At 36.3% G+C, this 21,914-nt stretch overlaps 1 protein-coding gene across 1 annotated transcript in view; it reads right to left on the reverse strand.

Annotated features, from left to right (window-relative positions):
• Positions 1–3,945: 3,945 nt before the first annotated feature.
• The window catches only part of slc16a2 (solute carrier family 16 member 2), a 47,946-nt gene continuing 29,977 nt past the window's right edge, over positions 3,946–21,914 (reverse strand). Inside the window, exons 3-7 of the mRNA XM_059516256.1 lie at positions 16,254–16,734; positions 8,223–8,366; positions 7,152–7,380; positions 5,067–5,306; positions 3,946–4,413 (exon numbers count right to left, since the gene is read on the reverse strand). Of these exons, the coding sequence (XP_059372239.1) occupies positions 5,086–5,306; positions 7,152–7,380; positions 8,223–8,366; positions 16,254–16,734 (1,075 nt within the window). The 3' untranslated portion in view covers positions 3,946–4,413; positions 5,067–5,085. The remainder of the gene's footprint in view (positions 4,414–5,066; positions 5,307–7,151; positions 7,381–8,222; positions 8,367–16,253; positions 16,735–21,914) is intronic.

Consider the following 21,914-nt stretch of genomic DNA (forward strand, 5'->3'; position numbering starts at 1 on the left):
AGCACCAGGTGGGACGGACACTCTCCAGACACAAGAGCTCAAAGTACTTGACCCATCCACTGACCCCTAGAGGTCAACTCTGTGTGTATGCATATATACTATATATGAAAAATGTACTTAAATGTAAGTACAGTTTTTGTTGTGTTGACAACTGTAAACGATATAATTGAGAAGCCTGGTGGAAATGTAGTTTAGAGTATTTTATGTGCAGGCACAAGGTACATCAGAAAGGGCAGAGAGCGGTCTGAAGTATTGATCTGAAAGCTAGAGAGACCTTTACTGTGTTTACGCACCAGTTCAACATTTACAGAAAAATAATGTTTAATGCGTCCCCTAGATTAAATTCCTTCGGCAATATGCAGGAACACAAACAGATAAATCAATCTGTTATCTGGCCTTTAAATTGAACTGCGTTTTCAAATAAAAATGCAGCAAGCGGACGGGACAAAAAGGCAGTGACCTGAGGTAAGAAAGTGTTCATTCGTTATTTTAGTAGGGAAACAACCATTGTGTAATAGCTGAGAGTGAGATCAATGAGAGAAACAGGATAGGAAAAATATTTCTGAAGTAAAAAAATGTTGAGCAGTAATTGATTGAATCATGTGAGTGGTTGGGCAAGGTTAAAAAATATAAATGTTATCACTCAAGCCAAAAGTGTAAAATGCAAAGTCAACTTACATATTCAAAAAGTAAATAGGGTGAATTTTGCACTGACTCCTAATAATTAAAAGCAAAACCAGAATAAAAGACTAGAGAGAGACAGACAGACAAACCATAGTCCCTACTTACAAATTTGGCAGAACCTGGACAAAATGATTAGTGGAAGACACAAGCAGCACGAGTCAGACAGCAGGAGTCTGAATCTATGACAACAACATCTGTAATGAGTGTGAATTTTACTCAGTTAATTTTGCATTATGACATTTTCATAAATTAAGCATTTTCCTGCACTATTATTATCACTGTAATGCAAAAAAATCTCATTAATGTCATTTGAAAAGTCATATTAGATGTACATATTAGCCTTTATGCAAAGATTTTAATGTTCTTCACCATATCAAAATGCATATTATATATATATATATGTGTGTGTGTGTGTGTGTTTTCTCTTGAGATTGAGACCCAATTAACCTATTGAGACTCCAATGCCTTTATCAATAAAATGTGTTTTTATAACAGTTTTATGAATCCAGCGTGCAATAATATGCAGACGGGTGATGAAACATTTTCAACTTCTGCACTCCCTGAGTTTCTAAAGTCTGAATGTGTCTGTCTCTCTAAATCTTTTTCCTCACGCATATAAAACACATCACTCTCAGTCAGAAATGGCAATGACCAAAACTCTAAGGAAGGATGATCATTTGGATGAGGATTCATTTGCAGGGCCTGCTGTATGTGATGAGCACCAATAATCAAATGCAGATCAGGTAGAGAGACATAAACGGCAGGAACCGTGGCTTTGAGGCTCAAAGTTTCACACAGCTGCAGTCTGCACAAACCACTGTAGGAGGCAAATCAGTTCGACTAAGTGCACAAGGGTCTAATATTTATCAGTATGAAACCATAAAACAGGCATCTGAGGTATGCTGGACATGGGACTCGAACCCACAACCTTTGGGTTACAAGCCCAGCTCTCTATCCATTAGACCACGACTGCCCCCAAGAATCTTTAATTGCCACATAACATTATCACACAGTCCCTAAACCCGAAGAGGTGTCTTGTGGTGTAGTTGCTTTAATGTAAAAGCGCCGTCTCATGGTTAACCCTGCAGGACGGGGTCGGTTGAGGCAGTTTGGTTAAGATCGTGACCATCTTTTGTTTTTAAACGGGCCATCTAATGAGTTCTAAGGAAAATGTACCAGAAACAATGTTAATTGGCGCAACACGACAGAAACTGGTGGCCAAAGGGCTTCTGGGAAATAGTTGACAAATAGACAGATGAAAGTGCAGAGAGAATGAGTACAGCTCTGTTCCAAATACTACTGCACTGCCTTGATGTCTATGGCATGAATTAGCATCCTAACCTCACTAACGCTCTACACAGGCAAATAGTAGCAGTAATTGAATTCAATAGTCAGATGTCAGCATGTTGCTAAGTCACTCTAATAAGCATGCACACATAAATGTAGGTTATAATAGTAAATGTATCATCAATATTTTACTTGAATGAGTTGTTTCAGCTCACTAGTTTTTGGAAGAGACTCAGGAAAAGCTGCTCTCGCTAAACACGTGAGACATGTTGATATAATCGTCCGATACAAAAACACAAAATTATCAAAAAGAATAAGCACAACTTCAAATGTCACACAGTAATTGATGAATTGATACTCATAAACATGGCCCACTTTGTGTAATACTTTGTTGTTTTGCTTTCAGCAAAAACTCTCAATTTCTTTTAGTGTCGTCATTCAGTTCAGATCGTGCTTTGATTGTCTTCGTAAGTCCATTCAGCTCGATTTCAAATGCCAGGTTTGTTTATCATATAGCAAACGAGACACAACACATATAACCAAAATATAATTTCTTTAAAAAAATACAATAACGGGAGTAAAATGTGGGGAAAAAAAGACATATATAGATTTTAAAAATTAGATGATGTAGTGATTTTGTCCTCGAGTGGATCTCAGGAAAATTGTTAAGAAATATCTAGGTCATATTTTACCCCAAAAATAAGAAATTATATTTTGCATAAATGGTGGACTGAATTAAAAGATGTAGGATTTACTTTAAATCTATTTTCACTCAGAAACTGCTAGTGAATTTCACAAATAATTATTTGCAAGTACCAAAATGAAATAATTGTGAAATATTTTTTTTTTTACATTATGGTATTTATACTAATTAAAATGACTGGATATGATTACTTTACTGTATTTTCGCATTATATAAATTTGGTGGAAATGTTCATATTGTTATAAGACTATAGACTATATATATATATTAGTGCTGTCAACGTTAACGCGTTAACGCATGCGATTAATTTTTGTCTGGTTTAACGTGTCTAAATATTTAACGCAATTATGCGTTATATCAAAAATGACTCGCTGCTCTTGACTAAATAAGTTTTGTAGCTTTAATAAGGATTAACTATTTAATTTATAGTTTATGCAGTGCAGACTGCATATAACTTTGATAACTTTATTAAATTTCTGTATATTTCCTAACTGTTAAGACAGGAAGGGCAGGAGTAAACATGACATTTATTATGGGTTTATGTTAGCATTGTTTTAAGTTTACTTAAATTAAAAACTGTTATATTTTTGAAGCCTAATAATAAATGTAAAAAAATAAATAAAAAAAATCAGTAGCTGTATTAATATCAGTAATACTGGCCTTCATTCATAAAAAGATGTCATTTAAACAAGTATTTAAATTTAACTGTGAAATTATTACATTAAAAAATATATTAAAAACGTACAAAAACATTTCTTTTTTTATTGCGATTAATTGCGATTAATCACAGAAAAAATGTGTGATTAATCTAGTTAAAGTTTTTAATCGATTGACAGCACTAATATATATATATATATATATATATATATATATATATATATATATTCATGCAAAATATAATTTCTATTTTATTTTCCTTTGGCATTTTTCACGAGATTCAGCCCCTTTATGAATATTGATCCTTTGTTTTCATCTGTCTCAATGGTCATGGCACAGTTTGTGAACTCCTTAATGCATAGCTGAAGATTACTGAACTAAATTTAGTGGATCTTATTAAGGACAAAGGATTAGCTTTTTTAAAAAATTCATAAAAATGATTCCTCGTTTAGTTTTCATTTCTACATAATTCATAAGCGATGCACGGCTGCGGTACGTTATGATAAGAAAATCATGGCTGAGGTTATCAAAGTCAGCAGCAGAAAGTGCAAGAAAAAAGAAGGATTTGTCTCATAAAAGTTTCCGAAATCAATTCCAAGCAAGTCTATGGAGGATTTAAATCTTATTATTAAAACACCTTATCTTACAGATCTGATTTGCATAATCTAGACAATAAACTATTAAGCTCAATGAAAACAGCACTTTTCTCTGTGCTGGAAATGCTACTCTCTCACATTAAATTAATGTTTCCTTTATAAAGGTGCTAAAACGTTCGCTGTCCTAATTTAACTGACGGCTCCTGCGCTACCTGAGCCGTCCGATCAGATTCTTGTGAGAAACTGGAAATATCCTAAATCCGCATGCAGAAGTTGTTCAATCACTCCTGAGCCGATGGAATGGCAGCGCGGGCCACTGGAGGAGGGTTTGGGCTCTTGATGGATGATCATGTCTCCTCTCCAGAACAGCAAACGAGCAGGGGGGAAACCCTTGAGACCTCGAGTTTGATTAGAGCCAAGCAAAGAGGAAATACATCACACACCATCCTGACACACACTCACAAGCAGTGCTGGTGAGATAAATCCCTGCAGAAAGACAGAGGAACAACAGACGTCACGTACTTTGCCTGTTTTTCATGTAGCACATCAAATATTAAGCTTGAGTAACCCTTCATCTATACTAGATGACAGAAACGTAATCCTACAGTAGATGACCACAGTCAGGGTCCAAAATTAACTGTTTTTGCGAGAGAAAATAGAAAATCTCAAGCCACAAAAATTTCAAAGCATGCATGAAACTGTTTTTTGCCATTTTTGTCAGCTCGGTGAAATTTTAAGTAAATCTCTGTCTGTGACCAATATTTACTGAACTTTGATGACTGATGATTCCAACAATTAAAAAAAGAGTTAAAAGTTCACTATTAAAAAGAGTAGCTGAACACGAGCTCACAAATAAAATCTATTGTTTACAATGATGAATGTAAAATTCTTAAAAACACTAAGCTATATATTTATACTTAGGTTTAAGAATATAAAAACTATATTTGTCGAAAAGCAAAAATCGCAAACCATAACAATTTCTAAGCATGATTTTTTTTTCTTCTATACACTGGAGCTCAAAAGTTTGAGACTGCATTAAAAATATGGGATTCAAAACCCAGAAATAAGTTAAAAAATTAAACTTAAATAAATGTAAAACAAACAAACCAAAAATACTATAAAAATGCAACATAAACTACCTTTGTGAGGCTGTGGGCTTCATATGTGTGTCTCCATGTCTGTGTATCCGGGCAGCATGTCTCCATTAGAGCAGTTCTTCAACATCTTGTCCATGCTGGGATCTTTGGCCTCCTTTAGTCGTCGCTGCATGCGCTGGTGCACCAGAGGTACAAAAAACATCACAATACCCCCCACTATTGGAGGAACACCAGCCAGATAAAACGCCACATGATAGTTTCCAAAATAGTCATGAAGAAGTCCTGAGAAAGAAGACAAGACATAGAGAAAGAACATTTGAGAGATGAGACAGCATTAACAATGCAGTTCATTTCTGTAGCATGATGTATTTCCAAGTGAAAAAAAATATATTAAATGAGGAAAAAGTGCAGGCAATGAAGTTCAGCCCAAAGAGGGATATATATATATACACACACACACACACACACACAAATTGCATCATGTGCATTGATCTTGTTACGTAATTTATTCCATGTATCTCTTGCACATCAGAGTCAGAAAAAAAAAGATTTACTATTGAATAACATACACTCATTGTTCACAATAAGAGCTGGATGAAAGTAAATGGAGTCTTTTGATTTCATGTTGACTTTAAATAAAAAGACTTAAGAATGGAACTGATCCAATTCAATGGAGACTCCCCACTTGGATGGCCACAATCATCTTCAAATGCTCTCGATTTCAAAATCCTTCTCTAGGAATCTCAGTGAGGCTTGCAGTCTGGAACACATCTGAAGCAAAACAACTATGAGCTATTTAGACTTTGAAGACTTTGGCGAGATGCTCCCCAGCCTCCTATACAGAAGATATAAGATCACTTGAAACTTAAATAAACATTTAGAAGTCAGGTCGCGGAGCCAAGTTTGTGAAATAACAGTATGTGACAGCCAATCTAAACCTAGTTGTAATGCCCGTGCTGTGAAGGCAATGCTTTGAAATGATGCATCACGTTCTCGAATGAAGACTCTGTGTTCATGAAACCGATCCAGAGTTCAGACAGGTAATGTATTCTGTAAATGAACCTCGAGACCTGAAAGTACAAGGTTCATTTATTCGACTACAAATGGAGCAGATGTTCAGGTGGGTCTAATTCTTCAAAACGAGTCTGCAGAGCTGGAAACATATGGAGACCCTCACTGAACAAGAACATTTAAGTCAACAGTCCAAACTAAATGTGCTCACAGGGAGACCTTGGAATTTACCCTCCGAAATAAATCTCATTCCTGTCCACTGTACCAGAAACTGGAAAAGCACTTTTAGTCTGTTGTACTGTATGTGTGTGAGTCTTATCTGGGGAACGCGGCCAAAATCAGCACGCTGGCTGATTAAATCATGTTTTCAACAGATTTATCTGCAAGGTATGTGTATGTGTGTGCACATTTTTCAGTAAAAACAAAAAAAATTATTAAAAGAAAATGTTTTTAAATACATTGCTTTCCAAGTTTTTCACTTTTGTTGTGTTGTGTGTGTGCATTTTTGTTTAGTTTTTTTTTTATTTTTAAATCAAAATATATACAGTGGCATGCGAAAGTTTGGGAAAAGCTTTGCAGAATCTGTGAAAATGTGAATAATTTTAACAAAATAAGAGAGATCATACTAAATGCATGTTATTTTTTATTTAGTACTGTCCTGAGTAAGATATTGTACATAAAAGATGTTTACATTTAGTACACAGCACAAAATATTTTTTTGTCTTTTGGACTATATGCAAACATATTTTATGTACAATATCTTACTCAGGACAGTACTAAATAAAAAAATAACATGCATTTAGTATGATCTCTCTTATGTTTTCAAAATAATTAACATTTTCACAGATTCTGCAAGGGGTTCCTAAACTTCCGCATGCCACTGTATGTATATATATATATATATATATATATATATATATATATATATATATATATATATATAAATACATTTTTACATAAGATACATATAAAATGAATTTTATATACTTTGTTTTTTTAATAAAATATATTTTTAAAATTGCATTTAAAGGAAAAGTTCAAAGTTCCAAAACAAAAAATTAGTCATTCCAAGCAAGCAAATGTTAACTGTTTTATTGCAAAGATGAAGCTTCTCACCTGCGATCGGGGGTCCCGCTGTCATTGGTATAGCCATGAGGCCGAGGAGGTAGCCGATAGCTTGAGACGCCTGCATGGGCCCTACTAAATCGAAGGCGATGGGGGCCATGATAGTGATGAAACAGCCATCACAAAGACCCATCAATATGAAAACCACCACCAGACCTTCGAACTTGGCGCAGTTAGGTATCATCATTGACATCAGACCCAGTAATATGAACGATGCCACCTACACATACAGACACACAGAGATTGTCTAAGCACATGGACTAATGCTAGCTACATCCAAAGATTGACATTTAAGACTTAAAACCATGACGGCAATCCATTTCCTGATGCTCGGAGATTAAAAAACAGAATGGTATTGGTAACAGAATCTGAATTTTAAGGGGGGACCACATAAAAATACCACAGAAAATGAATTTTTTATTTTTTTTGATAGATTGTGAAATATGCAGTTCGCATAGGAAAATTTAACTATGTTGAACAAGCTCTTGAAAGCACAACTGCAAAGTTGATATTTATGTCATATTTTAAACATGTCAGGCAAAAAATAAATATATATTGTTAACATTGGATGTTGTGGAAGTTATTTTTTTAATAAAAAGACTCACTCTCACGAAACATTAAAATGCCAATGAAAATCAATTGCTAGAAGCAAATATTGTCTTTAATAGAAAAGGTATTATGCAGATGTTCAGCTGAAGTTTCCTGGCAACCAAATTGCAAAGGATAATGAAACAGCATTGTAATAAATGGAACAGCATGCACTCTTTCAGAAAACAGTTATTATATATTGACATCAATTAAAAAATTTTTTTTTTACATCAATCTAGAACATAAGAAAAATCTAATTCAAAGTTTGATCCACTTTTAGAACATAGAGAACTTCAGAAACACTGAAGCCATTGATTGGGCTACTGTTATGTAACATCGTAGTGACCCTCACCACAGCAGGAGTGTCCTGTCATTTTTTCATGCCAGTTTATGGTGACACAGCATGAAACTTCTCTAGCTATGGATTTATGATTCAGTGACATACAGTAAGTTGCTCATGTTGGGTATCCATACCTGCATGTAGATTTTCTTTACCCCAGGTATGAGATCTCCGATCTTCCCAAACAGCAGTCGACCGACTCCAGACGACGCTCCGATACACACGAGCAGCACCCATTCCCTCTGAGTGTCTCCAAACTGCTCCTTCACAAAGTTCATCTGCCATAGAAACAGGAAAACCATCAGATGATTAACACACACATTCAAAACTATCTATCAGTCAATTCACCCACCCATCCATCCACAATACTGATCAAAGTTTTGGGATCACTATGACAAAAATACCCCAGAAATTATCCATCAATCTATCAATCCATCCATTCATCCAGCCATCCACAATACTGTTCAGGTTTGGGGTCAGTATGATTAAAATGTCCCAGGATTTATCCATCAGTCCATCCATTTGTTCATCCATCCATCCATTCATTCATATACCAACTCAACCACCCATCCACCCGCACATTCATCCATCCATCCATCCATCCATCCATCCATCCATCCATCCATCCATCCATCCATCCATTCATTCATTCATGTATTCATCCATCCACCCTTCCATTCATCCAGCCATCCATTCATTTATCCATCCATCCAAAAACCCACCCACCCATCCCTTCATTCATTTATTCATCCATCCACCCATCCTTTCATCCAGCCATTCAATTATTGATTAATCCATCCAGCCCCAACCATCCATCCATCCATCCATCCACAACAAAGGTTTGGGGTCAGCATGATAAAAATACCCCAAAATTATAAATACATGAATTTCTGTTTTTAATTAAATATTTTGATATGTTTAATTCTGTTTTTAATTAAATATTACCGGCAAGAGGTTTGTTAATAAATTGATTATATTGAGATATTTGACAAAAAAAAAGGATTAGAGTAGATTTAATATGGATTAAAAAGAACACTATAAAACTTGTTGATGTAACAAAGAAGTTTATGAGGTAATGACTATTGAAAATTCACATTTACTATCACAGGAATAATTTACTTTTTAAAATATATTCAAATAGATTTCCCAGCAGGCACAGGAAGTCAGTATAATGTCAGGTTGTCATGACACAGGACAGACATTGCATTTTGGTTGATAATGAATAATGATTGATAATGATAATGAAAATCGGGTTGACATCAGTATTTGACGCCAATTTTGCTTTAACTTATTGTTGGATTTTGGTTACACAACTTAAAAACAACAAATGTCAATGTCAGCGGATGTCAGTATTGGACATCAAATTAACATTAAGACGTTGAACTGACTGAATTTTGGTTACCCAATGACGCCGCAACTGAAATTACATCAAATATCAACGTCTTATGACATTGTCTGCCTGCTAGGTTAACACCTATTTTAAATTGAAATTATATTTCACAATATTACTGTTTTTACTGTATTTGTGATCAAATAACTGCAGCCTTGCAGTTTATATATATCAAAATTAATCTTGACAAATTGTCCTTATCTAGCTGTACTCAGTATTCCCTTGTATAAATACAAAAAAAATGCCTCGTTGACATTGAGGTGCTAGTTAAGTGTGATTCCTGTGGCTAAATTCATCACTGGACTAAACGGTTGGCTTTGTTAGGCCATAGTCAGCCTCTGGTCTTCGTCAAAGACCTTTTTCTTCAGCCTTATCAATGAAAGCATTAATGGCGCTTTGTGGTGGCAACAGAGGAAAAGCAGCTATAAGTTGAATATTTCCGCTCATAGACGCCCTTGTTTCTAACAAGGGAAGAGGGAGACACGGGGTTAAAAATAAAAATAAAAATAAAATCCTTTAGAAGCATTTCCGTACTATAGAATTCACAGGCCTGTGGACTGGCTGTCTTTTGAAAACCGCTTGAATGAGAAAACCTTAGGGGCACATCAAAAGCCTTGAGATTTCACATTTAGGTTTAATGTGAAGGAAGGGCTTTCCTATTTCACCACGAGAAATGAGGGCCAAACACATACATATCCACAACAAAAGCCGGGACTAAGTGTTTACTTCTGGTGCGAAGCCTGAAAAAACACAACTGAAGGTGGAAGAGTGAGACTGAGGCGAGGGGGGAAAGGTCTCTCTCATCAACTTTATACCACCGCCCACGAAGTACACACACACACACACACACACACACACACACACACGTGGCCTAACTCACACCTAACCAAATAAACACTTACTTCAAACACATACCAATGATTTGACATATATGAACAAAACACAATTATAACAAATGAGCACAAAAACACACTTTTCCTAAACACACACATAAAGTATACTCTGAAATCGCTTTAAAATTTTACAAATTAATACAAAGAAATGGCATAGAACACATTGAATTAAATGTGACATTTTTAAGACTGTAATAGTATTTTTGCAAAAACAAAATATTACTCTAATATTCCTTATAACTTATGAAAAATCATTTTCAAAAATATAAAACCATTCAATATTTTGGGGTCAGTATGTTTTTTATTCATTTATTTATTTTTATGAGAAATTAATACTTTTCTTCAGCAAAGACACATTTAGTTGTTTAGAAATTAGATAAAAGACATTTATATTGTTTAAAAGGGATTGGATAGAATGTTTACTTTATTAAAGTCTCTTATGCTCACCAAGGATGCATTTATTTAATGAAAATACAGTAAAAAATAGTAATATTGTGAAATATTAATATAATTTATAATAACTGTTTTCTATTTTAATTCTAAAAAATACAATTGATCCCTGTGATGCATCATTACTCCATTATTCAGTGTCACATTATCCTTCAGAAATCATTCTAATATCCTGATTTGCTGCTCGAGAAACATTTCTGTTCATTATCAATGTTTTTGCTGCTTCATATTTATGTATATATTTTCTCAGGATTATTTGATGAGTAGCAAATTGAATAGAAAATGAATAGAAAAAAGAACAGAATTAATTTGAAATAGAAAACTTTTGTAATGTTACTGTTTTGATCAATTAAATGCATCCTTGATGAAAAAGAGTAAAAAAAACGGACTCCTAACTTTCGAACGCTGCTAATTTGAGCACATCTCCATTAACCGCACTTAAGCAATTATACACGCGCTGAACAATTAAAGGTTTTGAATAACTGTGTTTTACAGGGAAAGGAAAGTACACATGATGGAACCATGTGCGTCAAGCTTTCCTTTCAGCAAACAGTGCATCCTCTTATATCATCACATTTTATGGCCTGTTTATCATTGTGACCGAAACTCCATTTATGCAGTTCAGTGGTTAGAAACTAATACTCAGCTTAATTCATTTCTCTCTGAGAACAAGAGAGAAGCACCATTACAGCTGAGTAATTCAGGTATCCAAGTAAAAGTATGTCCATCTCTATGACAACTGAGAATGAGAGAGAAGGAAAGGTGAAAAAAGGACAGAAATCCCAAGAGTCTGACCTGAAATGACACACGCAGAGTTAATAATTCATCATCAACATGTGTGGACTCATCACATAGGCTATCTGTCATGCAGAGTCCCGTAAATATTTCAGTTTTCCCGAACCCTAAAACATTGATGATTTGGACGGGTGCATCGCTCCTATAGCCTCCTCTGTTTTCTTAATGTTGAATGCATACGATTTGACTGACTGTAAATCGGAGGCGTTTTGTTCACTTTGTCTTCATAAAATGGTTGTTGGCTTGTTAACAACAGCCTCCGTGAAACAGCAAATGTCAAAACCCTGTTTAACATTCAGTTCAGAAATTACAATGGATTTTTTTTTTTTGCATTATTGTGCTGAAAACATTAGCGTGCTGAAAACACTTTTTATTATTTATTGACTGCACTGAAAAGGATTTGGTATTTAAAAAAAAAATAACTAGAATAGCAAATTGCTTCCAAGAAGAAACAGAGCTACTGCAAGTTTCATGTTTCATAAATTATGTGCTAAAACTGAAGACTTAGCTGACACAAAAATAAAAACTGACATTGGTTAGTCATTGTATAAACAAATATGGCACAAACACAAAATAAGATGTGAGGTAAAATGTTTTAACTAAACAACAGGGTTACTCAGGTATTATTTATATACTACGATAGTATCTATTAATATTTCAAATTATACTTTTATATTTGTATATATTTTCAGCTTTCATTTTAGTTTAAGGTTTAGTTATCTTGTTATGTGCGCTTGTCATTTTTAATACTTTTATTTAGCTTCAATTTATTTTTTATTTCAGTTTTAGTAATTTACGTACATGGTGTTCTCAGAAGAGAATCAGAATCAGAAAGAGCTTTATTGCCAAGTATGCCTGTGCATACAAGGATTTTGTTTTAGTGTCAAAAGCTTCCAGTGCAGAGACAACAAAAACACAGAGACAATACAAATAAGATGAGAATAAAAATACACACATATGTAAATATAAATAGACACAAATATAAAATAAAATAAAATAAATTGTATGTACAGTTGTGCTATAGATGATAGAATAAGAATAGAATAAAGTGAGATGCAGGGATGTACTAGGATGTAGGTGGTAACAAATAAATATAAGGTTATTGCACATATTTTTATTGCACAATGTGGGGAACATTTAACTGTTCATGAGGTAGATTGTCTGGGGGAAGAAACTGCCTTGTGTCTGGCTGTCCTGGTATTTTAAGCTCTGAAGGGCCGGCCAAATGTCAAAAGTTCAAAAAAGGGATGGCTTGGATGTGAGAGATCCATAGCCTGAGCCCTTTTCCTCACTCTGGATTTACACAGTTCTTTGCGGGTGGACAGGGGAGTAATAATCCTCTTGGCAGTCCGAACAGTTCTCTGTAGTCTTCTGGTATCTGATTTTGTAGCTGAACCAAACCAGATAGTTATTGAAGTACAGGACAGACTCAATGATGGCTGAGTAGAACTGTTTCAGCAGCTCCTGTGGCAGGTTGAGTTTCCTCAGCTGTCGAAGGAAGTACAACCTTTGTTGGGCCTTTTTAACAATGGTGTCAATGTGAGTGTCTCACTTTAGGTCCTGAGAGATGGTGGTTTGCAGGAATCTAAATGACTCCCACTGGTTTTACAGTGCTGTCCATGACGGTGAGTGGGGGAAGTGCAGAGGTGTTTCTCCTGAAGTCCATGATCATCTCCAGTGTTTTAAGGCCGGGACACACAAAGCCAACTTCAAAGAACTAGCGGCAACGAAAGCCGACGGTGTTGTCAACTCGCGTCGGCAGGGTCGGACCAAAAAGCTGCGCTGGAACACACCAGACAGACTACAGCCGGCGGCAATCTAACACGTGTCTAATGGCAATCTAACAACATCTAATTTCCCCAGTCTCACTAGCTGCTGCCTATCTGTCAGAAAGCTGGTGATCCACTGACAGATAGAGCTTGGGACCGATAGCTGGGTCAGTTTGATCTGGAAGAGTGTTGGGATGATGGTGTTGAAGGCCGAACGGAAGTCCACAAACAGGATCCTCACATAAGTACCTGTTTTTTCCAGATGCTCCAGGATGAAGTGCAGTCCCATGTTGACTGCATCATCTACAGACCTGTTTGCTTGGTAGGCAAACTGCAGGGGGTCCAGTAAGGGTCCAGTGATGTACTTCAGATAAGCCAGAACCAGATTTTCAAATGACTTTACGACCACAGGCATTAGAGCAACAGGTCTGTAGTCCTGTTATCTTGAGTTTCTTTGGGATGGGGATAATGTTACATTTTTGGGCTTCTTCATGGGAAAATTGAAGAAATGTAGCATGTCTTGTAAAGCAAAAATCTTTGTAAGGTATTTTTTATATTAAACTGTTGCTTCCAGCCAAAATTCAAATCCATAAAACATTTCCTCCAGTGAAACAATCCATCTCCTGTTGTCTCTAACATCAAAATGCATCCACATATTTGTTTGAGACTTTTTCTGATTGTGCTTGATCTATTCATATTTCTCTCTTGATTCAGCAAGTGACAGTTTGAAGTTAAAAACGTTATGACCTCAAGGTTAGATTATTGTAATGCTTTATTGGGTGGTTGTTCTGCATGCTTAGTAAACAAACTACAGCTAGTCCAAAATGCAGCAGCAAGAGTTCTTACTAGAACCAGGAAGTATGACCATATTAGCCCGGTCCTGTCAACACTGCACTGGCTCCCTATCAAGCATCGCATAGATTTTAAAATATTGCTTATTACTTATAAAGCCCTGAATGGTTTAGCACCTCAGTATTTGAATGAGCTCCTTTTACATTATAATCCTCTACGTCCGCTACGTTCTCAAAACTCAGGCAATTTGATAATACCTAGAATATCAAAATCAACTGCAGGCGGCAGATCGTTTTCCTATTTGGCGCCCAAACTCTGGAATAACCTACCTAACATTGTTCGGGAGGCAGACACACTCTTGCAGTTTAAATCTAGATTAAAGACCCATCTCTTTAACCTGGCATACACATAACATACTAATATGCTTTTATTATCCAAATCCGTTAAAGGATTTTTAGGCTGCATTAATTAGGTGAACCGGAACCGGAAACACTTCCCATAACAACCTATGTACTTGCTACATCATTAGAAGAATGGCATCTACGCTAATATTTGTCTGTTTCTCTCTCATTCCGAGGTCACCGTAGCCACCAGATCCAGTCTGTATCCAGATCAGAGGGTCACTGCAGTCACCCGGATCCAGTACGTATCCAGACCAGATGGTGGATCAGCACCTAGAAAGGACCTCTACATCCCTGAAAGACAGCGGAGACCAGGACAACTAGAGCCCCAGATACAGATCCCCTGTAAAGACCTTGTCTCAGAGGAGCACCAGGACAAGACCACAGGAAACAGATGATTCTTCTGCACAATCTGACTTTGCTGCAGCCTGGAATTGAACTACTGGTTTCGTCTGGTCAGAGGAGAACTGGCCCCCCAACTGAGCCTGGTTTCTCCCAAGGTTTTTTTCTCCATTCTGTCACCGATGGAGTTTCGGTTCGTTGCCACTGTCGCCTCTGGCTTGCTTAGTTGGGGACACTTCATCTACAGCGATATCGTTGACTTGATTGCAAATAAATGCACAGACACTATTTAACTGAACAGAGATGACAAAACTGAATCCAATGATGAACTGCCTTTAACTATCATTTTTGCATTATTGACACTGTTTTCCTAATGAATGTTGTTCAGTTGCTTTGACGCAATGTATTTTGTTTAAAGCGCTATATAAATAAAGGTGACATATATATATATATATATATAGCAGTATCCATTTACTCCCGACATCTACTGTTGAGAAATTTTAACCAAAGTATGTTATAGACTTTTCATTTAGTCACCAGCTTTTGGAAAATGGTCATCTGATGTCCCCTCTAACTACAACTAAAACTATTAAACTATTCAATTATTTAAGCTGAAGTCCGTAATTTTTATTTGGTAAAAATGATCCAAAAATCATGAGCAAGTGCATAACCAGCCAGTGTTCAAAACTGTCACCTTACTTTAGCCTGATTCACAGCAGTAATCTTATAATTGGCAGATTGTAATCCAGAAAAGATTATGTGTTTATGAAACACATGTGAATTAAATAAATTATATTCCGGTTTTAAATGTGCTTCAGATTACAGATAGCCTGGGATTACACCAGTTCGAAGGGAGCATAGTTTGCTTTTTGGGTTAAAATACTTTCTTAATATGAAATTTGAATGGTATTACAATTAGAGATTAGACTGTACAGAAATTGAAATCTATACGCTAACAGAGATGGCGACAAAGAGGAAAAATTTACGGACTTACAGCCTTAAATATACTAAATAAATTTAAACTAGACTAAATTAAATTAAATATAGTAAATAAAAAACTCTTTTAAATATAAACTTTCCTTGGCACAAAACTAAAAGAAATAAGTTGAAGTACTAAAACTGAAGTACTAAAATAACATAAAATAAATACCTTTTAGTACTAAATAAATGCTAAAATAAAAATGTAAAACTAACAAATGAAAGCTAAATAAAAAAGATGTACTAGAAAATAACAAAATCATAAAAAAACATAATTCATGTTATTATCAAATAGTATTGCAATACATAAATAATATTAAAATAACACACTACATGGTCTCAAACCATTACTCACCAGATGCACATAGGGAACAAAGTATCCCAGCACTGCTGTGGCGACACCGAAAGCCCAAACCCGATAGGTCAGCACACCAAACACTCGCACGTTAAAGTACTTCCTGATTTTGGCCAGGCCCTTCTGCCACCTGCTCGCCGACTCCAGGCCAGACGGGGGGCCTCCGTCCAGTCCCATGCCTGGCATCGGGCACATCCCACTGGGCATGAGTGGTTTGAAGGTGAGGGCCAGCAGTGACTGGACCAGCATGAAGATGCTGAGGATCTGGAAGGTTCTGGAGAGGCCCAGCGGTCCCACCACTTTCTTGAGCAGCACGGGGAGCCCCATAGAAAAGAGGCTGCTGCCTGCCGTCACCACGCCGTTGGCCAAACCCAGTCTTTGTCGGAAATAATGCCCCAGGATCACCAGCGATGGCTGGAATGCAAACGAGGATCCGCAGCCGAACAGTATCCCGTATGTGAAGTATCGAAGACCCAGAGTCCTGAGGAGAGAAGAAAGGACGTCAGTGTGACCAAAGAACAATGCTGATGAAACGCTGTAGGTCACCTTTCACCTTAATACCCCTTTTAAAGCAATTTATTTAGTTTAATGTGTCTAAACTATAAATATGTTTATGGCCCTTTGAATTAGAAGTGCACTTAATTGTATTAAATATGCAACTTTAGTATCATACTATTATCTATTATTATTATTATTATTATTATTATCTTACTATTTTTTATATTTTAAATGTATTTTATTTTTATGTTTTTAATTTTTAGTTTAAGTTTGTTAATTTTGTTGCACTTTTTTACTAAAATAGAAACAAACTAAAAGTTTGACAACTATATATATATATATATATATATATATATATATATATATATATATATATATATATATATATATATATATATATACACACATACATACATACACACACACACACAAACACACACATATATACAACCCGAATTCCGGAAAAGTTGGGACGTTTTTTAAATTTTAATAAAATGAAAACTAAAAGACTTTCAAATCACATGAGCCAATATTTTATTCACAATAGAACATAGATAACATAGCAAATGTTTAAACTGAGAAAGTTTACAATTTTATGCACAAAATGAGCTCATTTCAATTTTGATTTCTGCTACAGGTCTCAAAATAGTTGGGACGGGGCATGTTTACCATGGTGTAGCATCTCCTTTTCTTTTCAAAACAGTTTGAAGACGTCTGGGCATTGAGGCTATGAGTTGCTGGAGTTTTGCTGTTGGAATTTGGTCCCATTCTTGCCTTATATAGATTTCCAGCTGCTGAAGAGTTCGTGGTCGACTTTGACATATTTTTCGTTTAATGATGCGCCAAATGTTCTCTATAGGTGAAAGATCTGGACTGCAGGCAGGCCAGGTTAGCACCCGGACTCTTCTACGACGAAGCCATGCTGTTGTTATAGCTGCAGTATGTGGTTTTGCATTGTCCTGCTGAAATAAACAAGGCCTTCCCTGAAATAGACGTTGTTTGGAGGGAAGCATATGTTGCTCTAAAACCTTTATATACCTTTCAGCATTCACAGAGCCTTCCAAAACATGCAAGCTGCCCATACCGTATGCACTTATGCACCCCCATACCATCAGAGATGCTGGCTTTTGAACTGAACGCTGATAACATGCTGGAAGGTCTCCCTCCTCTTTAGCCCGGAGGACACGGCGTCCGTGATTTCCAACAAGAATGTCAAATTTGGACTTGTCTGACCATAAAACACTTTTCCACTTTGAAATAGTCCATTTTAAATGAGCCTTGGCCCACAGGACACGACGGCGCTTCTGGACCATGTTCACATATGGCTTCCTTTTTGCATGATAGAGCTTTAGTTGGCATCTGCTGATGGCACGGCGGATTGTGTTTACCGACAGTGGTTTCTGAAAGTATTCCTGGGCCCATTTAGTAATGTCATTGACACAATCATGCCGATGAGTGATGCAGTGTCGTCTGAGAGCCCGAAGACCACGGGCATCCAATAAAGGTCTCCGGCCTTGTCCCTTACGCACAGAGATTTCTCCAGTTTCTCTGAATCTTTTGATGATGTTATGCACTGTAGATGATGAGATTTGCAAAGCCTTTGCAATTTGATGTTGAGGAACATTGTTTTTAAAGTTTTACACAATTTTTTTATGCAGTCTTTCACAGATTGGAGAGCCTCTGCCCATCTTTACTTCTGAGAGACTCTGCTTCTCTAAGACAAAGCTTTTATAGCTAATCATGTTACAGACCTGATATCAATTAACTTAATTAATCACTAGATGTTCTCCCAGCTGAATCTTTTCAAAACTGCTTGCTTTTTTAGCCATTTGTTGCCCCCGTGCCAACTTTTTTGAGACCTGTAGCAGGCATTAAATTTTAAATGAGCTAATTAAGTGGATAAAAGTGTAAAATTTCTCAGTTTAAACATTTGCTACGTTATCTATGTTCTATTGTGAATAAAATATTGGCTCATGTGATTTGAAATTCCTTTAGTTTTCATTTTATTAAAATTTAAAAAACGTCCCAACTTTTCCGGAATTCGGGTTGTATATATATATATATATGTATGTATAATTATTTTAGTCCATATTTCTCTCATTTTAAGCAACATAAATGTTTTGTATGGTTTTAGCTTTATTTTTTAGTGAACAATAATAAGCCTTTAATGTACTTGAAACTTCAAAGTATATTATTAATCTGTATCTGTATATCTGTATGTGCACATACAACGTAAAAACATTAATACAAAAATGGCCATTTACATGTATTTAAAATGAGTCCAGCTTAATTTAGTCAAAGAAAGCACAATAAAACTCATTATATTTCATGAGTTATATTGCACTATATTTCATTTAAATATAAAATACATTTTTACTTAATTGCTATTACATGCATTTAAGTGTCTGAAAAAAAAGACATTCAGAGAGCTTTTCTGTAAAAGGCACTCTTTTTGAAAGTACGTTTTTCTCAAGTGTTCATAAGCAACTTCTGCAAGATGGCTGCAGACCAACTAGAAATAAAGTCATACAAGGTGCAGGATTGATATGAGCACTTTTACAGCAGAACTATGATTTCTCATGTTTTTCTTTCCTTATTAAACTGAAGCATTTCACTTCCAACTGACCTGCGACCCATGGAGACAGAAAATGTGCAACACACAGCCAGTAGGACACATTGGTTAACAACCAAACAGACGTTAGTGTATATGAGGGATTGTGGGATGGAAGAGAGAAACTCAACCCTGCAGGAAACACTTGTGTTCAAAGCCTGAGGAAGGGAGGGAAATAGTGTGTGTGTGTGTGTGTTTGCATGCACTAGTTAGCGTTTGTGCTTTTTGAGTGATTCAGGCTCTAAACGCAGCAGGACCAAGCTGACCGTTTTTTCCAACCTTTTTTAACAACAGCAAGAGCTTTTTCGGTTTGGAATAAAACCAGCACTCTGTCCAACTGCACAAACATCTCAGAAAGAAGACACTGTGAGAAAACAACGAGAAGGAAAAGAATGAAGGAAAGGAGAGAAGAGAAGAGAAAGAAAGCAAGGATTACATACATGTTCTGCTGTACATATCCTGCTGTATTTTGTGTGTTTGTCCTTTTGCTTAAAAGGCTGTTGGCGTTTTTCTGTAACCTTTTATATAAGCACACTTTAGGAGGCAAAGTGATTTGTCTGCCTCCATCACTTCGAACACAACATTTCTATAAAACCCAGCCACCAAAGACATGAACGCACAAAATGAGTGACAGGAGACATTATTGACTGACATCTTACCCATGTAAAAGAGATATTGTTTTATACAATAAAAATATTGTGTTTGGGAAAAAATATAATAATAAATATTGTACAGAAAAAATACTGTTTTTCATAAATGCACAAGGAAAACATCATAGAATAATTATTATTTTACATAAAAAACTGCTTTAGGAAATTATATATATATATATATATATATATATATATATATATATATATAGCACATATATATTTTACAAACGATTAAATCACAATTAACTGCATCCAAAATAAAAGTTTTTGTTTACATAATATATGTGTGTGTGCTGTGTATATTTAAGTTATCATTTAAGTTCATTTTTTTCCTCATTAATGTACACACAGCACCCAGAATTGTTTACATTTTTGCACATTTATTAAAAAAGAAAAACTGAAATATCACATGGTCCTAAGTATTCAGATCCGTTGCTCAGTATGTAGTAGAAGCACCCTTTTGATCTAATACAGCCATGAGTCTTTTCGGGAATGATGCAACAAGTTTTTCACACCTGGATTTGGGGATCCTCTGCCATTCCTCCTTGCAGATCCTCTCCAGTTCTGTCAGGTTTGATGGTAAATGTTGGTGGACAGCCATTTTCAGGTCTCTCCAGAGATGCTCAATTGGGTTTAGGTCAGGGCTCTGACTGGGCCATTCAAGAATAGTCACGGAGTTGTTGTGAACAGTCGTCCTGTCCCTGCAGCTGAAAAACACCCCCACAGCATGATGCTGCCACCACCATGCTTCACTGTTGGGACTGTACTGTACAGGTGATGAGCAGTGCCTGGTTTTCTCCACACATACCGCTTCGAATTAAAGCCAAAAAGTTCTATCTTGGTCTCATCAGACCAGAGTCCTTCAGGTGTTTTTTTAGCAAACTCCATGGGGGCTTCCATGTGTCTTGCACTGAGGAGAGGCTTCCGTCGGGCCACTCTGCCATAAAGCCCCGACTGGTGGAGGCCTGCAGTGATGGTTGACTTTCTACAGCTTTCTCCCATCTCCCGACTGCATCTCTGAAGCTCAGCCACAGTGATCTTTGGGTTCTTCTTTACTTCTCTCACCAAGGCTCTTCTCCAATAGCTCAGTTAGGCCAGATGGCCAGCTCTAGGAAGGGTTCTGGTCGTCCCAAACATCTTCCATTTTAGGATTATGGAGGCCACTGTGCTCTTAGGAACCTTAAGTGTAGCAGAATTTTTTCTGTAACCTTGGCCAGATCTGTGCCTTGCCACAATTCTGTCTCTGAACTCTTCAGGCAGTTCCTTTGACCTCATGATTCTCATTTGCTCTGACATGCACTGTGAGCTGTAAGGTCTTATATAGACAGGTGTGTCGCTTTCCTAATCAAGTCCAATCAGTATAATCAAACACAGCTGGACTCAAATGAAGGTGTAGAATCATCTCAAGGACGATCAGAAGAAATGAACAGCACCTGAGTTAAATATATGCGTGTCACAGCAAAGTGTCTGAATACTTAGGATCATGTGCTGGCGTGGATTAATGCACAGGCTTGCATAGGCTGCAGCCTAGGGGCCCCGCATGTGCAGGCGGCCTTGGATTGGCCAGGAATTTTTTTTTAACTTAAGCGCGAACCAGGCATGGCACGACGCATCATTCCAGTTTCCAGTTTGGATGGGCCAGACAAATTGTGAACGTTAAATAAAAAACGTTATCCAATCACTGTTTAACCTAATAAAAATGATTTTAATGATTTTAATTTTTATAAATGTGCAAAAATGTCAACAATTCTGTGTTTTTCTGTCAATATGGGGTGCTGTGTGTACATTAATGAGGAAAAAAATTTACTTAAATGATTTTAGCAAATGGCTTCAATATAACAAAGAGTGAAAAATTTAAGGTGGTCTGAATACTTCCCGTACCCACTGTATATATAGATA

This window comes from Carassius carassius, chromosome 29 (genome assembly GCF_963082965.1).
Source record: "Carassius carassius chromosome 29, fCarCar2.1, whole genome shotgun sequence".
Lineage (NCBI taxonomy): Eukaryota > Metazoa > Chordata > Actinopteri > Cypriniformes > Cyprinidae > Carassius > Carassius carassius.